We start from the raw sequence: 16,164 nt of genomic DNA, 5'->3' as shown, positions 1-16,164 counted from the left end.
AGGGGGCAGATGCGTCCATGCCTCAAGTGCAAGGGCCCCCTGTTCCTGGGTGGACAGTGACCCTGAGAGCTTAGGACTGTGCGGAGACAGGCTTTGAGGAACTTGGAGCTGGGATACTCAGGATTCCCTTCCTGTTCCAGGCTTAGAGATCCTTTGACTCCCCTTCCCTGACATTGGAGAACTCAAGAATCAGAGCATGGGGGCTTGGAGCAGCTAGCCCAGCCTCTCATTGTAGAGCTGGGGAAGCTGGGTGCCAGGGAGGGGACGGCCTTGTCAGGGTCACACAACATTCAATTGCAGGGTGCTGGACTGGGGAGCGAGACCCCTGGGATGTGGTCTCAACTTTGCCATTGCCTGTCTGTGCCCCTTTGGGCTTCTGGGCCTCCTTGTCCCTGAACTTCTCGTGGCTCGTGAGCTGTGTGTATCTGCTCTGAGGACCTCAGGGTTCATGGGAGTCACCACATCTATGTTAGGTCTGAGGGATGTCATCTATGTGGGGTGTCTGCTCGGATACCTCAAAGGACAAGGGAAGTGACTCTTCCTCTCTGCTCGGATACCTCAAAGGACAAGGGAAGTGACTCTTCCTCTCTGCTCGGATACCTCAAAGGACAAGGGAAGTGACTCTTCCTCACCGCAGTCTCTATACACCCTCCATCTCCCAATGATCTTCTTGGCTCCTGAAAGCTGTTCCCAGCTGCACCCAGTGTGGCTGGTGACGGAGGGTGGGGCAGGGAGAAAGCAGGAAGGTTCCCAGCTCATCCTCCGAAGGTTTGCACAACTGAGACAAGGGAGGGTCTGAGGCCAGGGCAGGCTGGAGCTACGGCCTCAGCTCTGGCTCAGTTACCCAAAACGCCTGGAACCCTGGGCTACTCGTTTGTGGTGCGCTAATTTGCATTTCGTATTATGCAGGTACATCTGCACCTGAATCTTTTCTCTTAGGGGCTTGTGGGTGAGCTACCTTGTGGGAAGTAGTTCAGGGCACCCAGGAAGTTCCCGAGACAGGAGTGGAAATGGGGGGGCGAGCGTAGGCCTGGTTCAGGCCCCTCTGAGCCACTGTTTTCTCTACCAAGTCTTCTCACCAGCTTAGCCTCACAGCCTGTTTTCCCACCTGGGAAATTTCAAAATAACCCGTCTCCTAACCACCTCAGAAGATTCTTGTGGCGATCAAATGAGATAGGGAATGTGAGATGACACTGAGAACGAAAAAACTCCCTGTGGATGGCAGGTCATGGCATTCCTGGGAAGAAATGAAGTTAGAAGGGAGTGTTAGAGCTGGCAAGACCTACAAGACAGGGGCAGGCAGGGTCCTTGGGCCAGGGACTCCCTTTTCAGCTGTTTGCTGGGGATTAGGGGGCTAAATCTGGTGTATGTGTGTTCCCCCACGTCCTGCGTGGTTTAGGGTTCAGGATCTGGAAGAGGAACCGCACACAAATGAAAGAGAAGAGACAAGAGATAATTTGGAAATATTGGGGGCCAGGCGGGCAAGTCCAACTCAAGGGGAAGGACCTCCACTGGTGCCCAGGCTTCGCCAACCTTTTATTCAACTTTGGTTAAACATAAAACCCTTAGTCAGGCAGGTAATTGCAGTAATAGACAGGCTATCATAAAGGTCAGTAAATATTAGGAGGATTTACTCTGAGACTATTTGGTTAGGAAATAGCTTGAGCCCCCATTGTTAGGACTAGACAATCGGTGCATAACTCAGGCCCTGCCGTGGGTTCAAGGATCACCAGCCTTCCAGGATCCTTGTTTGCACTTCTCTGCTAGTGAAGACAATGGGCGGCCTCCTGCACAAATCCATCCATTTCAGCCCCACATGAATCTGAGGGGAGCAGACTCAAGGGGACCCACACCTGTGTGCCCACACACCGTGTACTGGGTGGATGGTTTATCTCTTTTTTTAAATCTCTCTCTCATCTCTACCTACTCTGGGGCAGATTACCAACATCTCTGAATGTGCCTTGGGAATTCATATAGAAAAAATTTCTAAAAGAATAAATTATGACCACATTGCTCAAGGCTCATGAAGACAGAGATGCCGACAGAACAAAGAAGGTGGGGATGTTCCTTGGCTGCACCCTCCTGTCCCCTGCCTGGAGGACTGCTCTCTGTTCTGAGCAGCAGCCAGGGGGTGAAGACAGTGCATGGAAAAGGGCTGGATGTTTACCCTCAGGAGGCCTTGACCTATTTGCAGCATCAGCCTTGATCTGATGGTCCAGGAAGCCCCTGGGAGGCTGACGATGGCTGCGCAATCTGAAGGTCCTGGCCGTCAGAGCTGTCCAAAGATGGCGATGTTTGCCTGACAAGCAGTGAGCTCCCCGTCACTGGGGGCATGCAAGCCCATGATGAGTGACCACTTGCGGGGATGGCAGAGAGAAGATTCAAGTCAAAGAAGGAGTTGGGGTCTCACCCTGAAATTCCAACAAGAGAGAGGGAAGACGTGGCCAGTGAGAGGTTGGCTGGTCCTTCCCCTGAGACGGCCAGACCTCTTTCCCTGGCGCTCTCCCCACTTCAGGCCTGGAGTTTGCCTAGTAGCAGCTCTTGGTAGAGGCCCCTGGGTCTCTCACTGGTCAGGGGCCAGCATGTTCACTGTTCCCTTGACTGTTTACCCACCCCCGGGAGTGGCAAAGCCCTCGTCCCTCAGAGGCTCAGCTCCCTGTGTCTCCTGCTCTGTTCCAGCTAGGCCCAGCTGTCACTCACTAGTGTGACTTTGGGTGAATCACTCACTGTCTCTGGGTTCCAGCTGAATTTACGTAGTAGGTGGACTCTGGGGCCCCCTTCAGGTCTAGTTGCCCAGTGCGGGTTCTGCGAGCCTGAGCCTCAGGCTTGGGGAAGGGAGAAGGTGGCCAGGCCAGGATTCGGGCTTTCAGGCTCCTGGGTATCCCTGTCTCCAGGCTTTTCCTCCTGGGTTGCTTCCTCGCCCGCCCGCGTAGGCGGCTGCCGGAACTTATGAGTAATGGGCGAGACTGATCCCAATGTACTTTGACTCTCAAATAAAGACAGTGGCATGCGAAGCTGTGGGAAACTGGCATTGGCAAGGCCCCTAAGGTCGGCAGGTGGGCACCGAAGTTCCTCCCTCAGGAACCGGTCTCCCCGGATTCCAGGGCCCCTAGAATCTCCTGCCTCCATCCCAGCTGGGGATGGTGAAGCTGGGGTTGGGTGGCTTTAAATTCTGGGTTCCTGGCTGCTGGTGGGAGGATTTGGTCCCCGTGGCCCCAGGCTGGCTGCTTCCCAACCTGCTGCTCCCTCACTTGGGGAAGGAAATGAGTCAGGGAAGTAGCATTTGGGAGGGAACTTTGCCAAGGCCGTCTGCTGGCCCCCAGACAGAGAAATGCTCTTGGGGCACCAGGCCAGCCCCCAGGGAGGGGGGTCCCGGCGGAGACTGGCACTGACCCACCTGGGAGGCAGGAGCCTGGGCTCTGTCCACCCCACCCTGGTGGGACTGTCCCGGGCCGCAGGTGGAGCCGGATCCCGGGGGAGGGTTGAGACTTGGGTGCGCCCGCTGCCGCTGCCTCTCCCCTCCCCCACCTGGGGCTAGTTCTCGCCAGGGGCGGTGCTGGGGGAGAGGGATAATTGAGGCTTAACCTTCGATTGGCTTTCTCCTCCTAACTGGATAGTCAGGTTTCCAGTGCACCGGCTCCCAGGACCCAGCTAGTCTGTTACTTCCATGCAGCCCCTTCCCCTCCGCTCTGTAAGCCAGGAGGTGATTGGGGTGGGGGGTGGGGGGTGGCTGCAGGGCTGAAAGCAGATTTTTCATGTTTCAGGTGATCTGGACACGTGTCCTATCCCCGAGGCGGGGTGTCATGCTGGAGTTCTACAGGGTGCAGAGGAAGGACCCTAGAAACTGGGGTTCGGGGTGGGGACTCTGGCGCTAGACTGCCCAGGTTCCTGCCCCGGGGTCAGCCCATGGGAGCTGGGGCCAGTCACTTGCCAGCCGAGGGTCTCAGTGTGGTGAACATGAAATGATAATCCTGGGACACAGTGGTGCTCAAATGACCGAAGTTGCTGTGGGCTGGCACATTTCAGAAGTGGCCAGGCCAGCCGGGCCTGTGAGCCATAGAGCGCCCCCTCTCTGCCCCCCCACCACCATCACCCCGCACAGCCAGGCTTTGCCCCCCACCCAGGCCCTTCCAGAGGCGGCTGTTTTAGCCCCAGGAGGTCACTGAATGTGAATGGGGATCAGAGCCCTTTCTGCACCTCCATTTCTGCTGAGATACATGAACTTGTCGGTTGATCCCTTCTCCCGTTCTCCCCACCCCACAGGATTAAGGAAGTAATTACTCTTCTGATGATAGAGGCTGTCAACAAGTCTGGGGTGGCGGTGGGGGCTGGGAAGTCCCTGACGGAGTGTGGCCAGCTGGCTCAAAGGGCTCTGGGGTCCTCAGTCCCACCTGCCCCCAGCTGGGGTCTACAGGATTTCAGCCTCAGTGCCCAGGCAGGGGCCCTTGTAAGATCCATCAGCTGTTTAATCGCATTATTAAGGAAGCTGTTGCTGCTGTGGGAACTGTGTGGGTGACAGCTGTGGAGTGAGTGAGGGAGATAAGGTCAAAGAGGCGGGAGAGCCCTGGCTGGTGGGCTCAGTGGTTAGTGTTGGCCCGTGCACCGAAGGTTCTCAGATTCGATTCCCGGTCAAGGGCACTTACCCGGGTTGCAGGTTCGATTCCCAGCCCTGGTTGGGGCATGTGTAGGAGACAACCAATCAATGTGTCTCTCTCACACTGATGTTTCTCTCTCTCTCTCTTTCCCCCAGTTCCTCCCCCCTCCCATTCTCTCTAAAAATCAATGACCAAAATATCCTCAGGGGAGGGTTAACAACAACAGCCCTAGCCGGTTTGGCTCAGTGGATAGAGTGTCCGCCTGTGGACTGAAGGGTCCCAGGTTTGATTCCAGTCAAGGGCAGGCTCGATCCCCAGTGGGGAGCGTGCAGGAGGCAACTGGAAAAGACTGCCAGGCAAGTGGCAGGGGTGGGAGCAGGAGCCCAAAGCGGGGGCTATGGCAGGTGGCAGAGTGGGCGGAGAGAGTCAGTAGGATTCTGGATACATCAGGGACACCCAGATGAAGTTGCCTTTTTATAGATAAGAACCTTCGACTACAGCACTCTCATCTCATTCACCCTGACCATTTGAAGGTAGTGATCAGGATTTGCTGGAGGGTTGAATGTGGGGTGTGACAGAAAGAGAAGAATTAAGGATGATGACTCCAAGGATCTGGCCTGGAGAAGGGAAGCGTTACCATCCGGCGAGGTGGGCAGGCTGGAGAGGAGGGGCTGGGCGGGAGTTCAGTTCTGGACTTGCGGCACGGAACACATCCCATCGGCGTCCTAGCTCTGAGGACAGAGGCCTGGATGGGCACCCGCTGCCTTCTGGAGGGGACTCTGCCCAGCTGAGACATGCTTATCTGAAGGCACGGAGCCCAGGCCGGACCTCCCGGTGGGTCAAAGCAGCCACCGAGTCCTCACGCCCCCAAGATCTCGTGTTTGCTGTCACAATGCAGGCTGTCTGTGCAATCAATCGAAACCATGTCCCCACTGCCTCTTGCTCCATCGCCTGCTTCCCTAAGCGTTGCCCTGTTTGAGTCAAGAGACTCTGCTGTGGGGAGCTGCCCAGGACGCTGTCATCACTCCCGTTATGACTCACACGTGGAGACTGATGTTCAGGGAGATGAAGGAGCTCACCCATGGCTCCCTGGTCCAAAAGTGACAACCCTCACAGATCCTCCGCATCAGGTTCTGGTTCTTCCTGTGGTCACACCCCGCCTGCCTCAAAGAGCCATGCCGCTGACTTGCACACCTATGCAGGGATTTCCGGCCATGCCCTTGAACTCGGGCTCCCTTGTCAATCAATGTGTAGGCCATTTCTGGGCGCCTCCTGCGTATCTCGCCCTGTGCTGGAAGTTGGAGGATGTGGACAGGGAATAGGGCCTCGTGTCTGTCCTCAAGGGCTCACATTTCTATAGGAGAGAGGATGTGTTCCTAGGCACAGGGGGCGTGGCCTGGGAGAAACCCCAGTTTGGTATCACAAGGCTGGGTGTCCTTGCACCTGTTACCAGAGCAGGGGAAGCCTGCTTTTGTCTTTTGCGAGCTGGGCCTAATACTGTTCCTCCCCTCTACTTCCGGAAGTTGTTCTGAATCAACCAGCCAGTTAATGACCACATAAGTGCCACTGAAACATAAGAGACCTTTACCTGGCTGCCAAGGCCAGGCAGGATGAAGCAAAGAAAAGCCCCTCTGGAGGCTGGGGAAGCCTAGGAAGGCTTCCTGTAGGAGGTGAGGCTCAGGTTGGACCCAGAGAGATGGGACATGCACTGCAGGCTTGGAGACCTAACAGTCTGAGTTAGGAGTGGCCTTGGACAGGCTCCCGGAGGGCATCTAAGTGGATGGGCTTAATGGGCTCGCTGAGATGACGGTAGAATGGATACATACGTGGGTCCATTCACACAACAGACCACTAGGCAGTAATGGGAACGGGGTGTCCTTACACTCAATCCCAAGGTCACACCACTCGAAAGAGGTACAGCCAGTTGTAGTGAACTTTGCAATGAACAACACATCCATGGTCTAAAAGTGTAAACTTTGAATATTTATTTAACAAAAGTTCTGTGATGTTTCTACACTGGAAGGATGAGGACACTCAAGAGACTAGGCCAGTGATGGCGAACCTATGACACGCGTGTCAGAGGTGACACGCGAACTCATTTTTTTGGTTGATTTTTCTTTGTTAAATGGCATTTAAATATATAAAACAAATATCAAAAATATAAGTCTTTGTTTTACTATGGTTGCAAATATCAAAAAATTTCTATATGTGACACGGCACCAGAGTTAAGTTAGGGTTTTTCAAAATGCTGACACACCGAGCTCAAAAGGTTCGCCATCACTGGACTAGGCACAGCCTCACCTTCCAAAGCAAAAGCAAATAGTGATTATCAAATCATTGTAAATCAGATACTAATAGTAAAAGCAAATTGCTTAGACTATGGAAGTAGGTGCCAGAAGAAAGTTAGCCCGTTTCAACGTATTTGCCTCTGGGAAAGGAACTCAAAGGGGGGTGATGAGGCAAGGCACCATTTTCGTTTTCACAGTTTGACTCTTTAAATTATGTGCATGTATAACTTTGACAAAAATAAAAATGATAATTATGTCGATTTTCAATTAGAAGGTGGGGGGTTAACAGTTGTTAACAGTTGTCTCTAGGTAGATGAACTGTGGGTGGTGTTTTATTGTTTACTTTTGTTTGTTTTATTGTTTTTTCTTTGTGTGGGTGGTTTTGTGTTTTTTTTTAATTATTTATATTTTCTGGGCTTTCTGTAAAGAACATCTAATTCGTTGCCAGAAAGGAAAAAAAGATTAGTTGACTGATGGGCTTGGAGGAGACAATCCCAGTAAAATATGTGTTTGCATGTATTCGTCCATCTCTTTCCAAAAAAGTTCTTAGGTGGAGTTAGAGTCAAAGACAAGAGTGGGGTCTTGTCTGGACTCATTGGCTCCCTGGGACCCTCCGCAAACCAAGATGGCTGGCCACCCTGGGCTTGGTCATTCACAAAGCTCTCTCCGCATCCTGTTGCCCCTCTGAGCTTACACCCACCGGGTGAGGTGGGTGGGGTGGAGGTGGCCTCCCTCATTTTCAAGGAGAGGCATGAACTCTCAGGGAAGCTCTCTGGCCCATCTTGGGAGAGGCTGAACGAGGATGTGGGCTCTTCCACCAGGTGCCTGGATTGTTCTGATAAAATAAAAAATTTGAAAACGAGTAGAACTCTAGAATGACAGGGAGCAGGCCAGTGGTTGCCAGTGGGATGGGCTGTAAAGGGGCACAGGGAGCTTGTGGGGTGATGGGAGTCTTCTCCGCCTTTGTGGGGGCAGTGGCTTTGCAGTTGTGCACCACTGTCACGCCCATTGGGTCGTGTACTCTAAACGGGTGCAGTTTATTGTACTTACATTAAACCGCAGTTGAGAGAGAGAGAACACGAGGAAATGGGGCAACCAGGACCTCCTGGGGGAGCTCACAATTGGGACAACACTCACTTGTTTGCACACCTACTCTGTCATCTTCACACCCCTCTGACCCCGTGCACACCGAGTCCCTTTGGCCCTGGAGGGAGAGCCCAATTCTGCAGGAGGCGGCCAGAGCACTGAATTGTTCCCTCTGCCCCCAGGACGCCAACCTGTCCTTGCACACAGACAACCCGGACCTCACTCCCTGCTTCCAGAACTCCCTGCTGGCCTGGGTGCCCTGCATCTACCTGTGGGCCGCCCTGCCCTGCTACCTGTTCTACCTGCGGTACCACCACCAAGGCTACATCGTCCTCTCCCTCCTCTCCAGGCTCAAGACGGTCAGGGGCTCCGGGCTCTCCTGCGGGTGGGGCTGGGGCCCCCCGGGAGGGGGGTTCTTTTTTGAATGAGTCCCTTCCCCCGCCCTCAGCAGCTAGACAGGAGCCATGGGGCCATGGCAGCTTGCCAAGTGAGCCTGCAGCCAACTGATATAGTTCCTGCTTGGGGAGGTGCAAGCAAATTTTCCATCAGGGCTCTCCCACCCTCTAGAAGCTTCCAGCCCTCAGGGCCATCCCAGCCTTCAGGGCCAGGCCCAGGCAGGTCTGGTAGCTTCAGGAGCAAGAAGTGATCGTCCCCACCTCTGGGCATGTTCGTTCCAACTTGTACCCTATTTCTAGGTCTTGGGTGTCCTGCTGTGGTGCGTCTCCTGGGCTGACCTCTTCTACTCCTTCCATGGCCTGGTCCACGGCTGGGCCCCCGCCCCCGTCTTCTTTGTCACCCCCTTGGTGGTGGGGGTCACCATGGTCAGTGGGGGACCCTGGAAGCTGAGTGGGGGAGGGTCTCCAGTGGGTTGTGGGATTGTGATCGGGGAACCATGGGCTCTGAGGAGAACCTGGATACCTTAGCAGTGGGAAGAGGATGGGGGTGACCCCACAGACATCTGACCATGGGATGGGGAGGAAGCGAGGCAAGTCCAGATGTGTGTGTGCTCTAGCCCCGCTCCCCCTGCCCTCCCTGCACAGCTGCTGGCCACCCTGCTGATCCAGTACGAGCGGCTGCAGGGGGTGCAGTCCTCGGGGGTCCTCATCATCTTCTGGTTCCTGTGTGTGGTCTGCGCTATCATCCCCTTCCGCTCCAAGATCCTTTCAGCCATGGAAGAGGTAAGGAGGAAGAGGGACACCTGCCAATCCAGACCTGTCTAGGAGGTGAACTCAGTCAGGGTCAAGGTCACTGCTGGTCCCAGGCTCCTGCCCTCTGCCCCTCCCTGGCGCCCAGGACTTAACTCTGGGGTTCAGTCCTTTTTGTGTTGTTCTCTACTTGCTGTCTCTCTGCTGCGAAGCAGAACGGGGAGGGGGGGTCAGGCTGAGGACCAGTGTAACTCAGGGGAATGGGGCCATTGGTGGGTATTCATGGGAGTGCAGGGGGCTATTCTGTAGCCGCCACCAATTGCCAGTTTCTGTGTGAAGACACACAGGCTGGGCTAGTCCTGGCTCACCTGGAGGTCCCAGGATCTTGTTGTCCCCTTTCTTCCCACCTTCCTCCGTTCCTGGCCTTCCTCTTGATCTGCGGTGGGTGATGGTGGGTGGTAGGAAATCTAGCATCTCCCCATTTCTCCATCTCAAGGGGAGGCCGTCAAGTACATTCATCAGCACAGGCTTGGAATAATCCACTTACTCTCTGTGTGCTGGGCAAATTCTTTAGCCTTTTGGAGCTTCCTTTCCTCGGTTGGAAAGTAGGTGTCAGACTTCCTACCTTGTAGGGGAGACAAGGGAGGTTGGACAAGGTGATGCAGGTGAGGTGCTCGGCACAGTGCCTGAGGCAGGGCAAGTCCCCACTAAGCAGGGGCCCCCCCTGACCCGCCCCCCTCTCTCAGAGGAGCCTGGCGTTCTGATGCTCCTCCCCTCGGTCCCCCCAGGGCAAGATCTCGGACCCCTTCCGCTTCACTACCTTCTACATCTACTTCGCCCTGGTGTTCTCGGCCCTCATCCTGTCCTGCTTCAGGGAGAAGCCACCGTTTTTCTCCCCAAAGAACGTCGACCCCGTGAGTTTCCCACGGAGGCTGGGTGGGAGTGGAGGTTCCACGCCCGGCCCTCAGGCAGCCCTTTCCAGCACTTTCAGTCCCTTCCAGTCCCTTCCATGCCCAGGTCATCTCCACACATGCCACCTGGGCTTGGAGCTGGAGGGCGAGGGGCCTCCTCCCTCTTCTCTGCCGTGAGAGGGTGCTGGGCACTCCTGATTTCCCCCATTCCACTCTCACCGTCCAGAACCCCTGCCCGGAGACCGACGCTGGCTTCCTCTCCCGCCTGTCTTTCTGGTGGTTCACAAAGTGAGTTGGTTCTTCCTCTAGGCTGGGCCAGAGGGAGGGGTCCAGGAGATCGGGGGTGAGAGGGAGGAAGGGGAGCAGGCTGGAAGTTCAGGGGCCTGCGGAGCTGGGCCTGGCTGGCCCCTCCACCTCAGACCCCCTCCTCAGTGGCCATGGGACAGGAGAGGGTGAGGAAGCCTGTTTGTTTGGGCTGGAGACTGAGTGCAAAGGCCGGGCCTAGTCTTGGGTGTTCTGCTGTGGTTCATGTCTCCTGGGCTGACCTCTGGCCTCAGCAGAGGTCATCTGGCAGGTGGCGAGGACAGGCCCAGGGGCTAGAAGGAAACCTTAATTAGCGCTAAGCTCTTCTGTCATCTCCTCGGCCACGGCCACCCGTCAGAGTGGCTTGAGCAGGATAATTGTGTCTGTGACCTGAGTGACAGCTCACTAACCGTGCTGCATTGAAGAGGGCCCCAGCCAGCGGGCACTTCATCACCAGGACCCAGGGGTCAAGGGGGCAACTGCGGAAGAGGGAGAGAAGGGGCCTGAGATAGGAACTTGGGGTGGGAGGCAGTGACCTCCAGCCTGCTCACGGGGGCAATAACGGAGACACCTCCCTAGGGAGCCCCTTCTTTCTGGACACCCTGGTCCTAGTTCCAGGCTGCTAAACTCTGCCCCCATGTGGGGCCATCTGCCTGCCCCAGGATGGCCATCCTTGGCTACCGGCGCCCCCTGGAAGATCAGGACCTCTGGTCCCTGAGCAAGGAGCATCGCTCCGAGGTGGTGGTGCAGAGACTGCTGGAGGCCTGGAAGAAGCAGCAAAAGCAGGCAGCACAGTAAGACCCTCCCAGTCCCCCACCTCTCCACCCGGCCCCTTCATGCACCCTGGTCCCTGAGGGGAGGCTGCTGGACCTGGGATGATTGCAGGGCGAGGGCAGGGAGAAGAGCAGGGGTAGGAGGTCCTGGGGTGGGACACTCGGGCCTGGGTGGGCCGGCTCTTCCCGGCTCTGCTGAGGCCAGAGAATGGCTGCCACTTGCGGAGCACTGATTCTCCCCCAGGCATGGCCCTGGGCACGGAGAGGAGCTCAATCTCCAGCAGCCCTACGCTGTGCCTGTGCGTTCTGCTGTCCCCTCGTTACAGCTGGGGACACAGAGGCTTAATGCAGCACCCAACGTCCCCTCCCTCGGTGGTGGTGGCAGACCCGCAGAGCTGGAATCCACACCAATTGTCTGGCCCCACTGTTCTCACCACTGCACCGCCAGGCCCGAGTGAAGGGTAGATTGCAGGGTCTTCCCTCAGGAGGGGCAGGGGCTGGAGAAGATGGCCCTCCAGCTGAGGGGCCTCCCACTGGCAGCCTCCCATCAGGGAACCCATCTCTGGCCACCTGCCCAGCTGAGAGCTGGGGCTCTGAGTCCTCCCTCCCTCCCACTGCTGACCCTGGGACAGGCCCCTTCCCGGGGATTTCAGTGCATGTTCAGTCAGAGCCCTGATTACCACCTGGCTGTCGGAGGAGCCACCGGCTAGAGCTTGGTCAGCAATGTCGTGGCTTCAGTGGCTGGGAGCCTCTGGGAAGCCCTATGGACCCCCAGTCTGCATGGTCACTCCTTCTCTGGCCCTTCGTGTCACCTCTACCCCCTGCTCAGCTCCCAGGTGACGGGGCCACTAGCCTTCCCTGCCCATGCCTTCCCTCTCAGCATCCTTCCTGGGGTGGCGGGGAGCAAGCCAGAGGCTGGCGTTGCTGGGTTATTGTCCTTAGGTAGCAGTTAGGGTACCACTCATATACCCTCCAGCACCTGAGGACAGAGTCTCCTGGGGAGTTACCTGGACAGTCATCTTGCCCATCCCCCTCCCAGTCCTGAAAGTCAAGAAAGCAGCTCCCCTCTCCTCCCCGCTCATCCCAGGCACTTGGCTTCCTGGGCCCCATTCCTACCCACTGCTCCTTCCTCCCTGACCAGACACAAGGCCGCAGCGGCATCTGGGAAGACAGTGACCAGTGAGGATGAGGAGCTGCTGGCGGGCCGGCCCAGGCCCCGGGAGCCCTCCTTCCTGCGGGCCCTGCTGGTCACCTTTGGCCCCGGCTTCATCACCAGCACATGCTTCATGCTGATCCAGGACCTCCTTTCCTTCGTCAACCCACAGCTGCTCAGGTCTTACCACCCTCCCTCTTGCTGCAGCCCTTCCCTGGACAGGGGGGTGGCTGGCTGTCCCTGAGGATTGAGCCCAGAGGAAGGGACAACATGTAGTGGAAAGAGCCCCAGCCCAGGAACCGGAGGGGCTCTCTCCACGTTCTGTGAGCCCTTTGGCAGTGGCAACGCCTCTCACCTCAGTTTCCCCATTCACATCCAGCTTACGCTTACCTGGTACCTCCTGTGTGCCAGGCTCCCTGTTGAATGCATTAACATTCTTTCACTCCTACAAAGTGTCCCTATTCCCATTTTACAAATGAGGAAGCAGAAAAACTAAATTTAAAAAAACACAAACAGACCTAGCTGGGTTTTCTCAGCGGATAGAGCATTGTCCCTCAGACTGAAGGGTCCTGGGTTCGATTCTTGGTCAAGGGCATGTTCCTCAGTGGCAGGCTCCTCCCCAGCACCCCTGGGTGCAGGAGACAACCAAACAATGTGTCTCTCTCACATCGGTGTTTCTCTTTCTGTCTCTCCCCCTCCCTTCCGCGCTCTCTAAAATTCAATGGAAAAATATCCTCGGGTGAGGATTAACAAAATAAACAAAAACAAAAATAACAAGTGAGGAAGCAAAAAACTCAGAGTGAAGTGACTTGCCCACGGGCACACAGCTGATAAAGATGGATTTGAGTGCAGGGCTCTGACCTCCAGCTACAGCATTCTTTCCAGATGATAGGCTCTCTCCTCTGTCACAGAGCGGCTTGGGCTTGAAGGAGCTCTCAAATGAGAGGGTGGGAAGGAGCGCTGCCTAGCCTCAGAGCCGACAACTCCTTGCCCCTCCATTCACGCACTCATTTATTTACTGAATATTTATTGAGCCCCAGGGTACTGAAATGGTGCCAGATGCTAGGGATGCAGACATCAGCGAGCGATGGTCTTCGAGTCCTGTGGGAGAAACCAGTGTGTAAGCCCATTAGAACACGATGCGGGCAGAGGTGAACTAGGTGTCTGGACAACCCCAGGAGGGGTGAAGAGGCCAGCTTGGGAAGGAGCAGGGGACATTTGCAGGCCAGAGAGGTTATCAAACTTGGAAGGACAACCAGGGGTTAGTGAACCAGGTGAGGTAGGAGGGGAAGTCACAAAGGCCTGAGACAGCATGACTCAGGAACTCCAGGTGTTTCTAAATGCTGGCATGCAGAGGGAGGGGCAGAAAAAACACACACAAAGGGAGAGGGAGATCCTTGAGAGATTTGCGGCCGGGGAGGGGCATCTGCTTTGCATTTGGAAGGATTCCCAGCCAGTAGTGCGGGGGATATAAGGCGTGTGGCCAGATGGAAGTGGGCCAAGCAAGGTAGGTGAGAGCCCAGGCCAGGAATGAGATAGGGAGCAGCAGCTACTCTGGAGACGGGGGAGGGGTGTGGTGTGCCAGGGAGAGGGTGGTGTCAAGGGTGACTGGGTTCTGGCCGGGGTGACTGGGGGAGGATGGATCTTTTGCTGAGATGGTGAACTCAGTGGGAGGAGGGGGCTGGGCACTGGGCAAGGTGGTGAGTTGAGTCTTGGCCACATGGACCTAAGGCTGGTGGGGACTTCTCAGTGGATGAGTTAAGTGAGTAGCTGCTGAGACGGGCAGAGAGGGGGACAGGTCAGAAGGTTAGAAAAGTAAAGAGGGCTGTGGAAGAGGAGGTGGGTAGGGCCCTGGAGACGGTCACCAGGTGGCACTGGGGCTGGCTGATGTGGGAGAGGATGGATTTGAGGGGCAAGAGTCTGTATGGTCAATGCAGTAGGCTCTGAGAAGGCACAGGAAGTCAAATCAAGGAACATGTGGCATTACTTCCTGCCATGTGGTCCAAGCAGGAAAGAAAGGCAGGCAGGTGAGGCTGGTGATGAGAGTGATAGAAGGAAGGGGCGGTGGGAGCCACAGTAGATAGAAAAGGAGGTGAAGGCAGAAGGGAGCAAGGATGGAGGGTCATGGTCTTGAGGCAGCACTGAGCTAAGTCCCCCGGGTCTGGGGGGCGGACAGCAGCCCCCACCCTGAGAGGTTTCAGAGCAGGGGACAGAGTGGAGGCTGAGGGGGGAAGGGGAGGGCAGTAGAGGGAGCAGCCTGGAGAGCCCTCCCTCCCCACCCTCATGCTTCTCTTCTGCCCTTGCAGCATCCTGATCAGATTTATTTCAAACCCCATGGCCCCCACCTGGTGGGGCTTCCTGGTGGCCGGGCTGATGTTCGTGTGCTCCGTGATGCAGACTCTGATCTTGCACCAGTATTACCACTGCATCTTTGTGATGGGGTTGAGGCTTCGTACGGGGATCATAGGTGTCATCTACAGGAAGGTCAGCTGGAGCAGGGCGGGGGAGGGGGGTCGGGCTGGGGAGCCTGGCTTGGGGAGCAGCTCATCACCTGCTCATCACCTGCTGTCTACCTGCAGGCTCTGGTCATCACCAATTCAGTCAAACGTGAGTCCACGGTGGGAGAATTGGTCAACCTCATGTCAGTGGATGCCCAGCGCATCATGGACGTTGCCCCCTTCCTCAACATGCTGTGGTCGGGACCGCTGCAGATCATCCTGGCCATCTACTTCCTCTGGCAGGTGATTCTCAGACCCCGACTTCTGCTCCCTTCCTCTAACCTTGACCTCGCTGAGAAAGGGCGAGAGAAGGTGACCTGGGTCCATGGAGGAGCTGCCTAATAGACACAAGATCTTCCCTAGATATTTTTTGGGGTTGGGGGTAGGGGACAGGACTGGGAGGATGCTAGTGTCTGCAACCAGGTCTTTCCAACCTGGATGATTATCCTTCTCAAAGATCCCAGGGGAGAAGAGAGGGACTAGGAGGCAGGGTGTGTGTGACTGACTGTCATTGTCTGGCTCTATTTGCCCTCCTGTGTGTCTGGACACCCCTCTATGTCTGCCTGTCTGTGCCTCTCTGTTGTCATTATCTGATGGCTGACTGCATCTGCGGAAAGTCATTTTGGCTCTCTCTATATGTCCACTTTTCACTGTCTCTGTCTGCCCGTCTCCATGTTTCAGATCAATAAGCCTCTATCTGTTGGGTTCTGTCTACATACATACTTTGGTTATCTGTCTTATCTATCTGCCCGTGCCTCCTCAGAACCTGGGTCCCTCCATTCTGGCTGGAGTCGCCTTCATGGTCTTGCTGATCCCAATCAATGCAGTTGTGGCCATGAAGATGCGTACTTTACAGGTGGGTGCTGGAGCAGGCGCACTGCTTCTGCCTGGAGCGCCTGGCCAGGTGCTGGGGAAGGGCATTCACTAACCTGGGGCCCCTCCATTCTTTTGTTTACTCACTGTGGATGGATACAAGCCACTCTCACAGACCTTAGCTCACTCTATCCTCACAGCAACCCTGACAGGGTTTGAGAAAAAAAATGCTAATTTTGCAGCTGAGGAGCCAAGGCCCAGAGAGAGGGTGGCAGTCCAGCGTCAGGCAGAGCTAGGACTTGAACCTGCATCTTCTGGTCTAATGAGAGTTTCCTGCCGCACGGTGCTGAGTGTGCATAGCCAGTCACCCAGTCCTTTATTTGCAAACGTGTATTGAGGTCTTCAGTCGCTTCCCACTGCACATCGAATAAATGACCAAGTCCCTGGGACCACCTGCCAGGTCCCTGCTCACCTTGCAAGCCCTTGCCCCCTGAGATATGGCCAAATTTCAGCCAGTCTGGCCTTCTTACATTTCTCCAAAGCACCGAGCTCTGCGTACCTCTGGGCCACCTTACATACGGTTCCCTGGAATGCTACCC

The 16,164-nt window shown here is 55.9% G+C and overlaps 1 protein-coding gene across 2 annotated transcripts in view; it reads left to right on the top strand.

Moving 5' to 3' along the window:
• The window catches only part of ABCC3 (ATP binding cassette subfamily C member 3), a 40,920-nt gene that overhangs the window by 1,761 nt on the left and 22,995 nt on the right, over positions 1–16,164 (top strand). For both annotated transcript variants that reach the window (XM_070392881.1, XM_070392879.1), the window contains exons 2-11: positions 8,152–8,328; positions 8,665–8,790; positions 9,010–9,147; positions 9,903–10,028; positions 10,252–10,313; positions 10,991–11,122; positions 12,243–12,434; positions 14,561–14,738; positions 14,834–14,995; positions 15,516–15,608. In XM_070392881.1, coding sequence (XP_070248982.1) covers positions 8,152–8,328; positions 8,665–8,790; positions 9,010–9,147; positions 9,903–10,028; positions 10,252–10,313; positions 10,991–11,122; positions 12,243–12,434; positions 14,561–14,738; positions 14,834–14,995; positions 15,516–15,608 — 1,386 coding nt within the window. The remainder of the gene's footprint in view (positions 1–8,151; positions 8,329–8,664; positions 8,791–9,009; positions 9,148–9,902; positions 10,029–10,251; positions 10,314–10,990; positions 11,123–12,242; positions 12,435–14,560; positions 14,739–14,833; positions 14,996–15,515; positions 15,609–16,164) is intronic.

The sequence above is a fragment of the Myotis yumanensis genome, unplaced genomic scaffold (assembly GCF_028538775.1).
Source record: "Myotis yumanensis isolate MYYU_CA2020_CCGP unplaced genomic scaffold, mMyoYum1.0.hap1 SCAF_16, whole genome shotgun sequence".
Taxonomy (NCBI): Eukaryota; Metazoa; Chordata; class Mammalia; order Chiroptera; family Vespertilionidae; genus Myotis; species Myotis yumanensis.
Note: the sequence above shows the minus strand (reverse complement) of the source record. Positions and strands in the feature narration are given on the sequence as shown.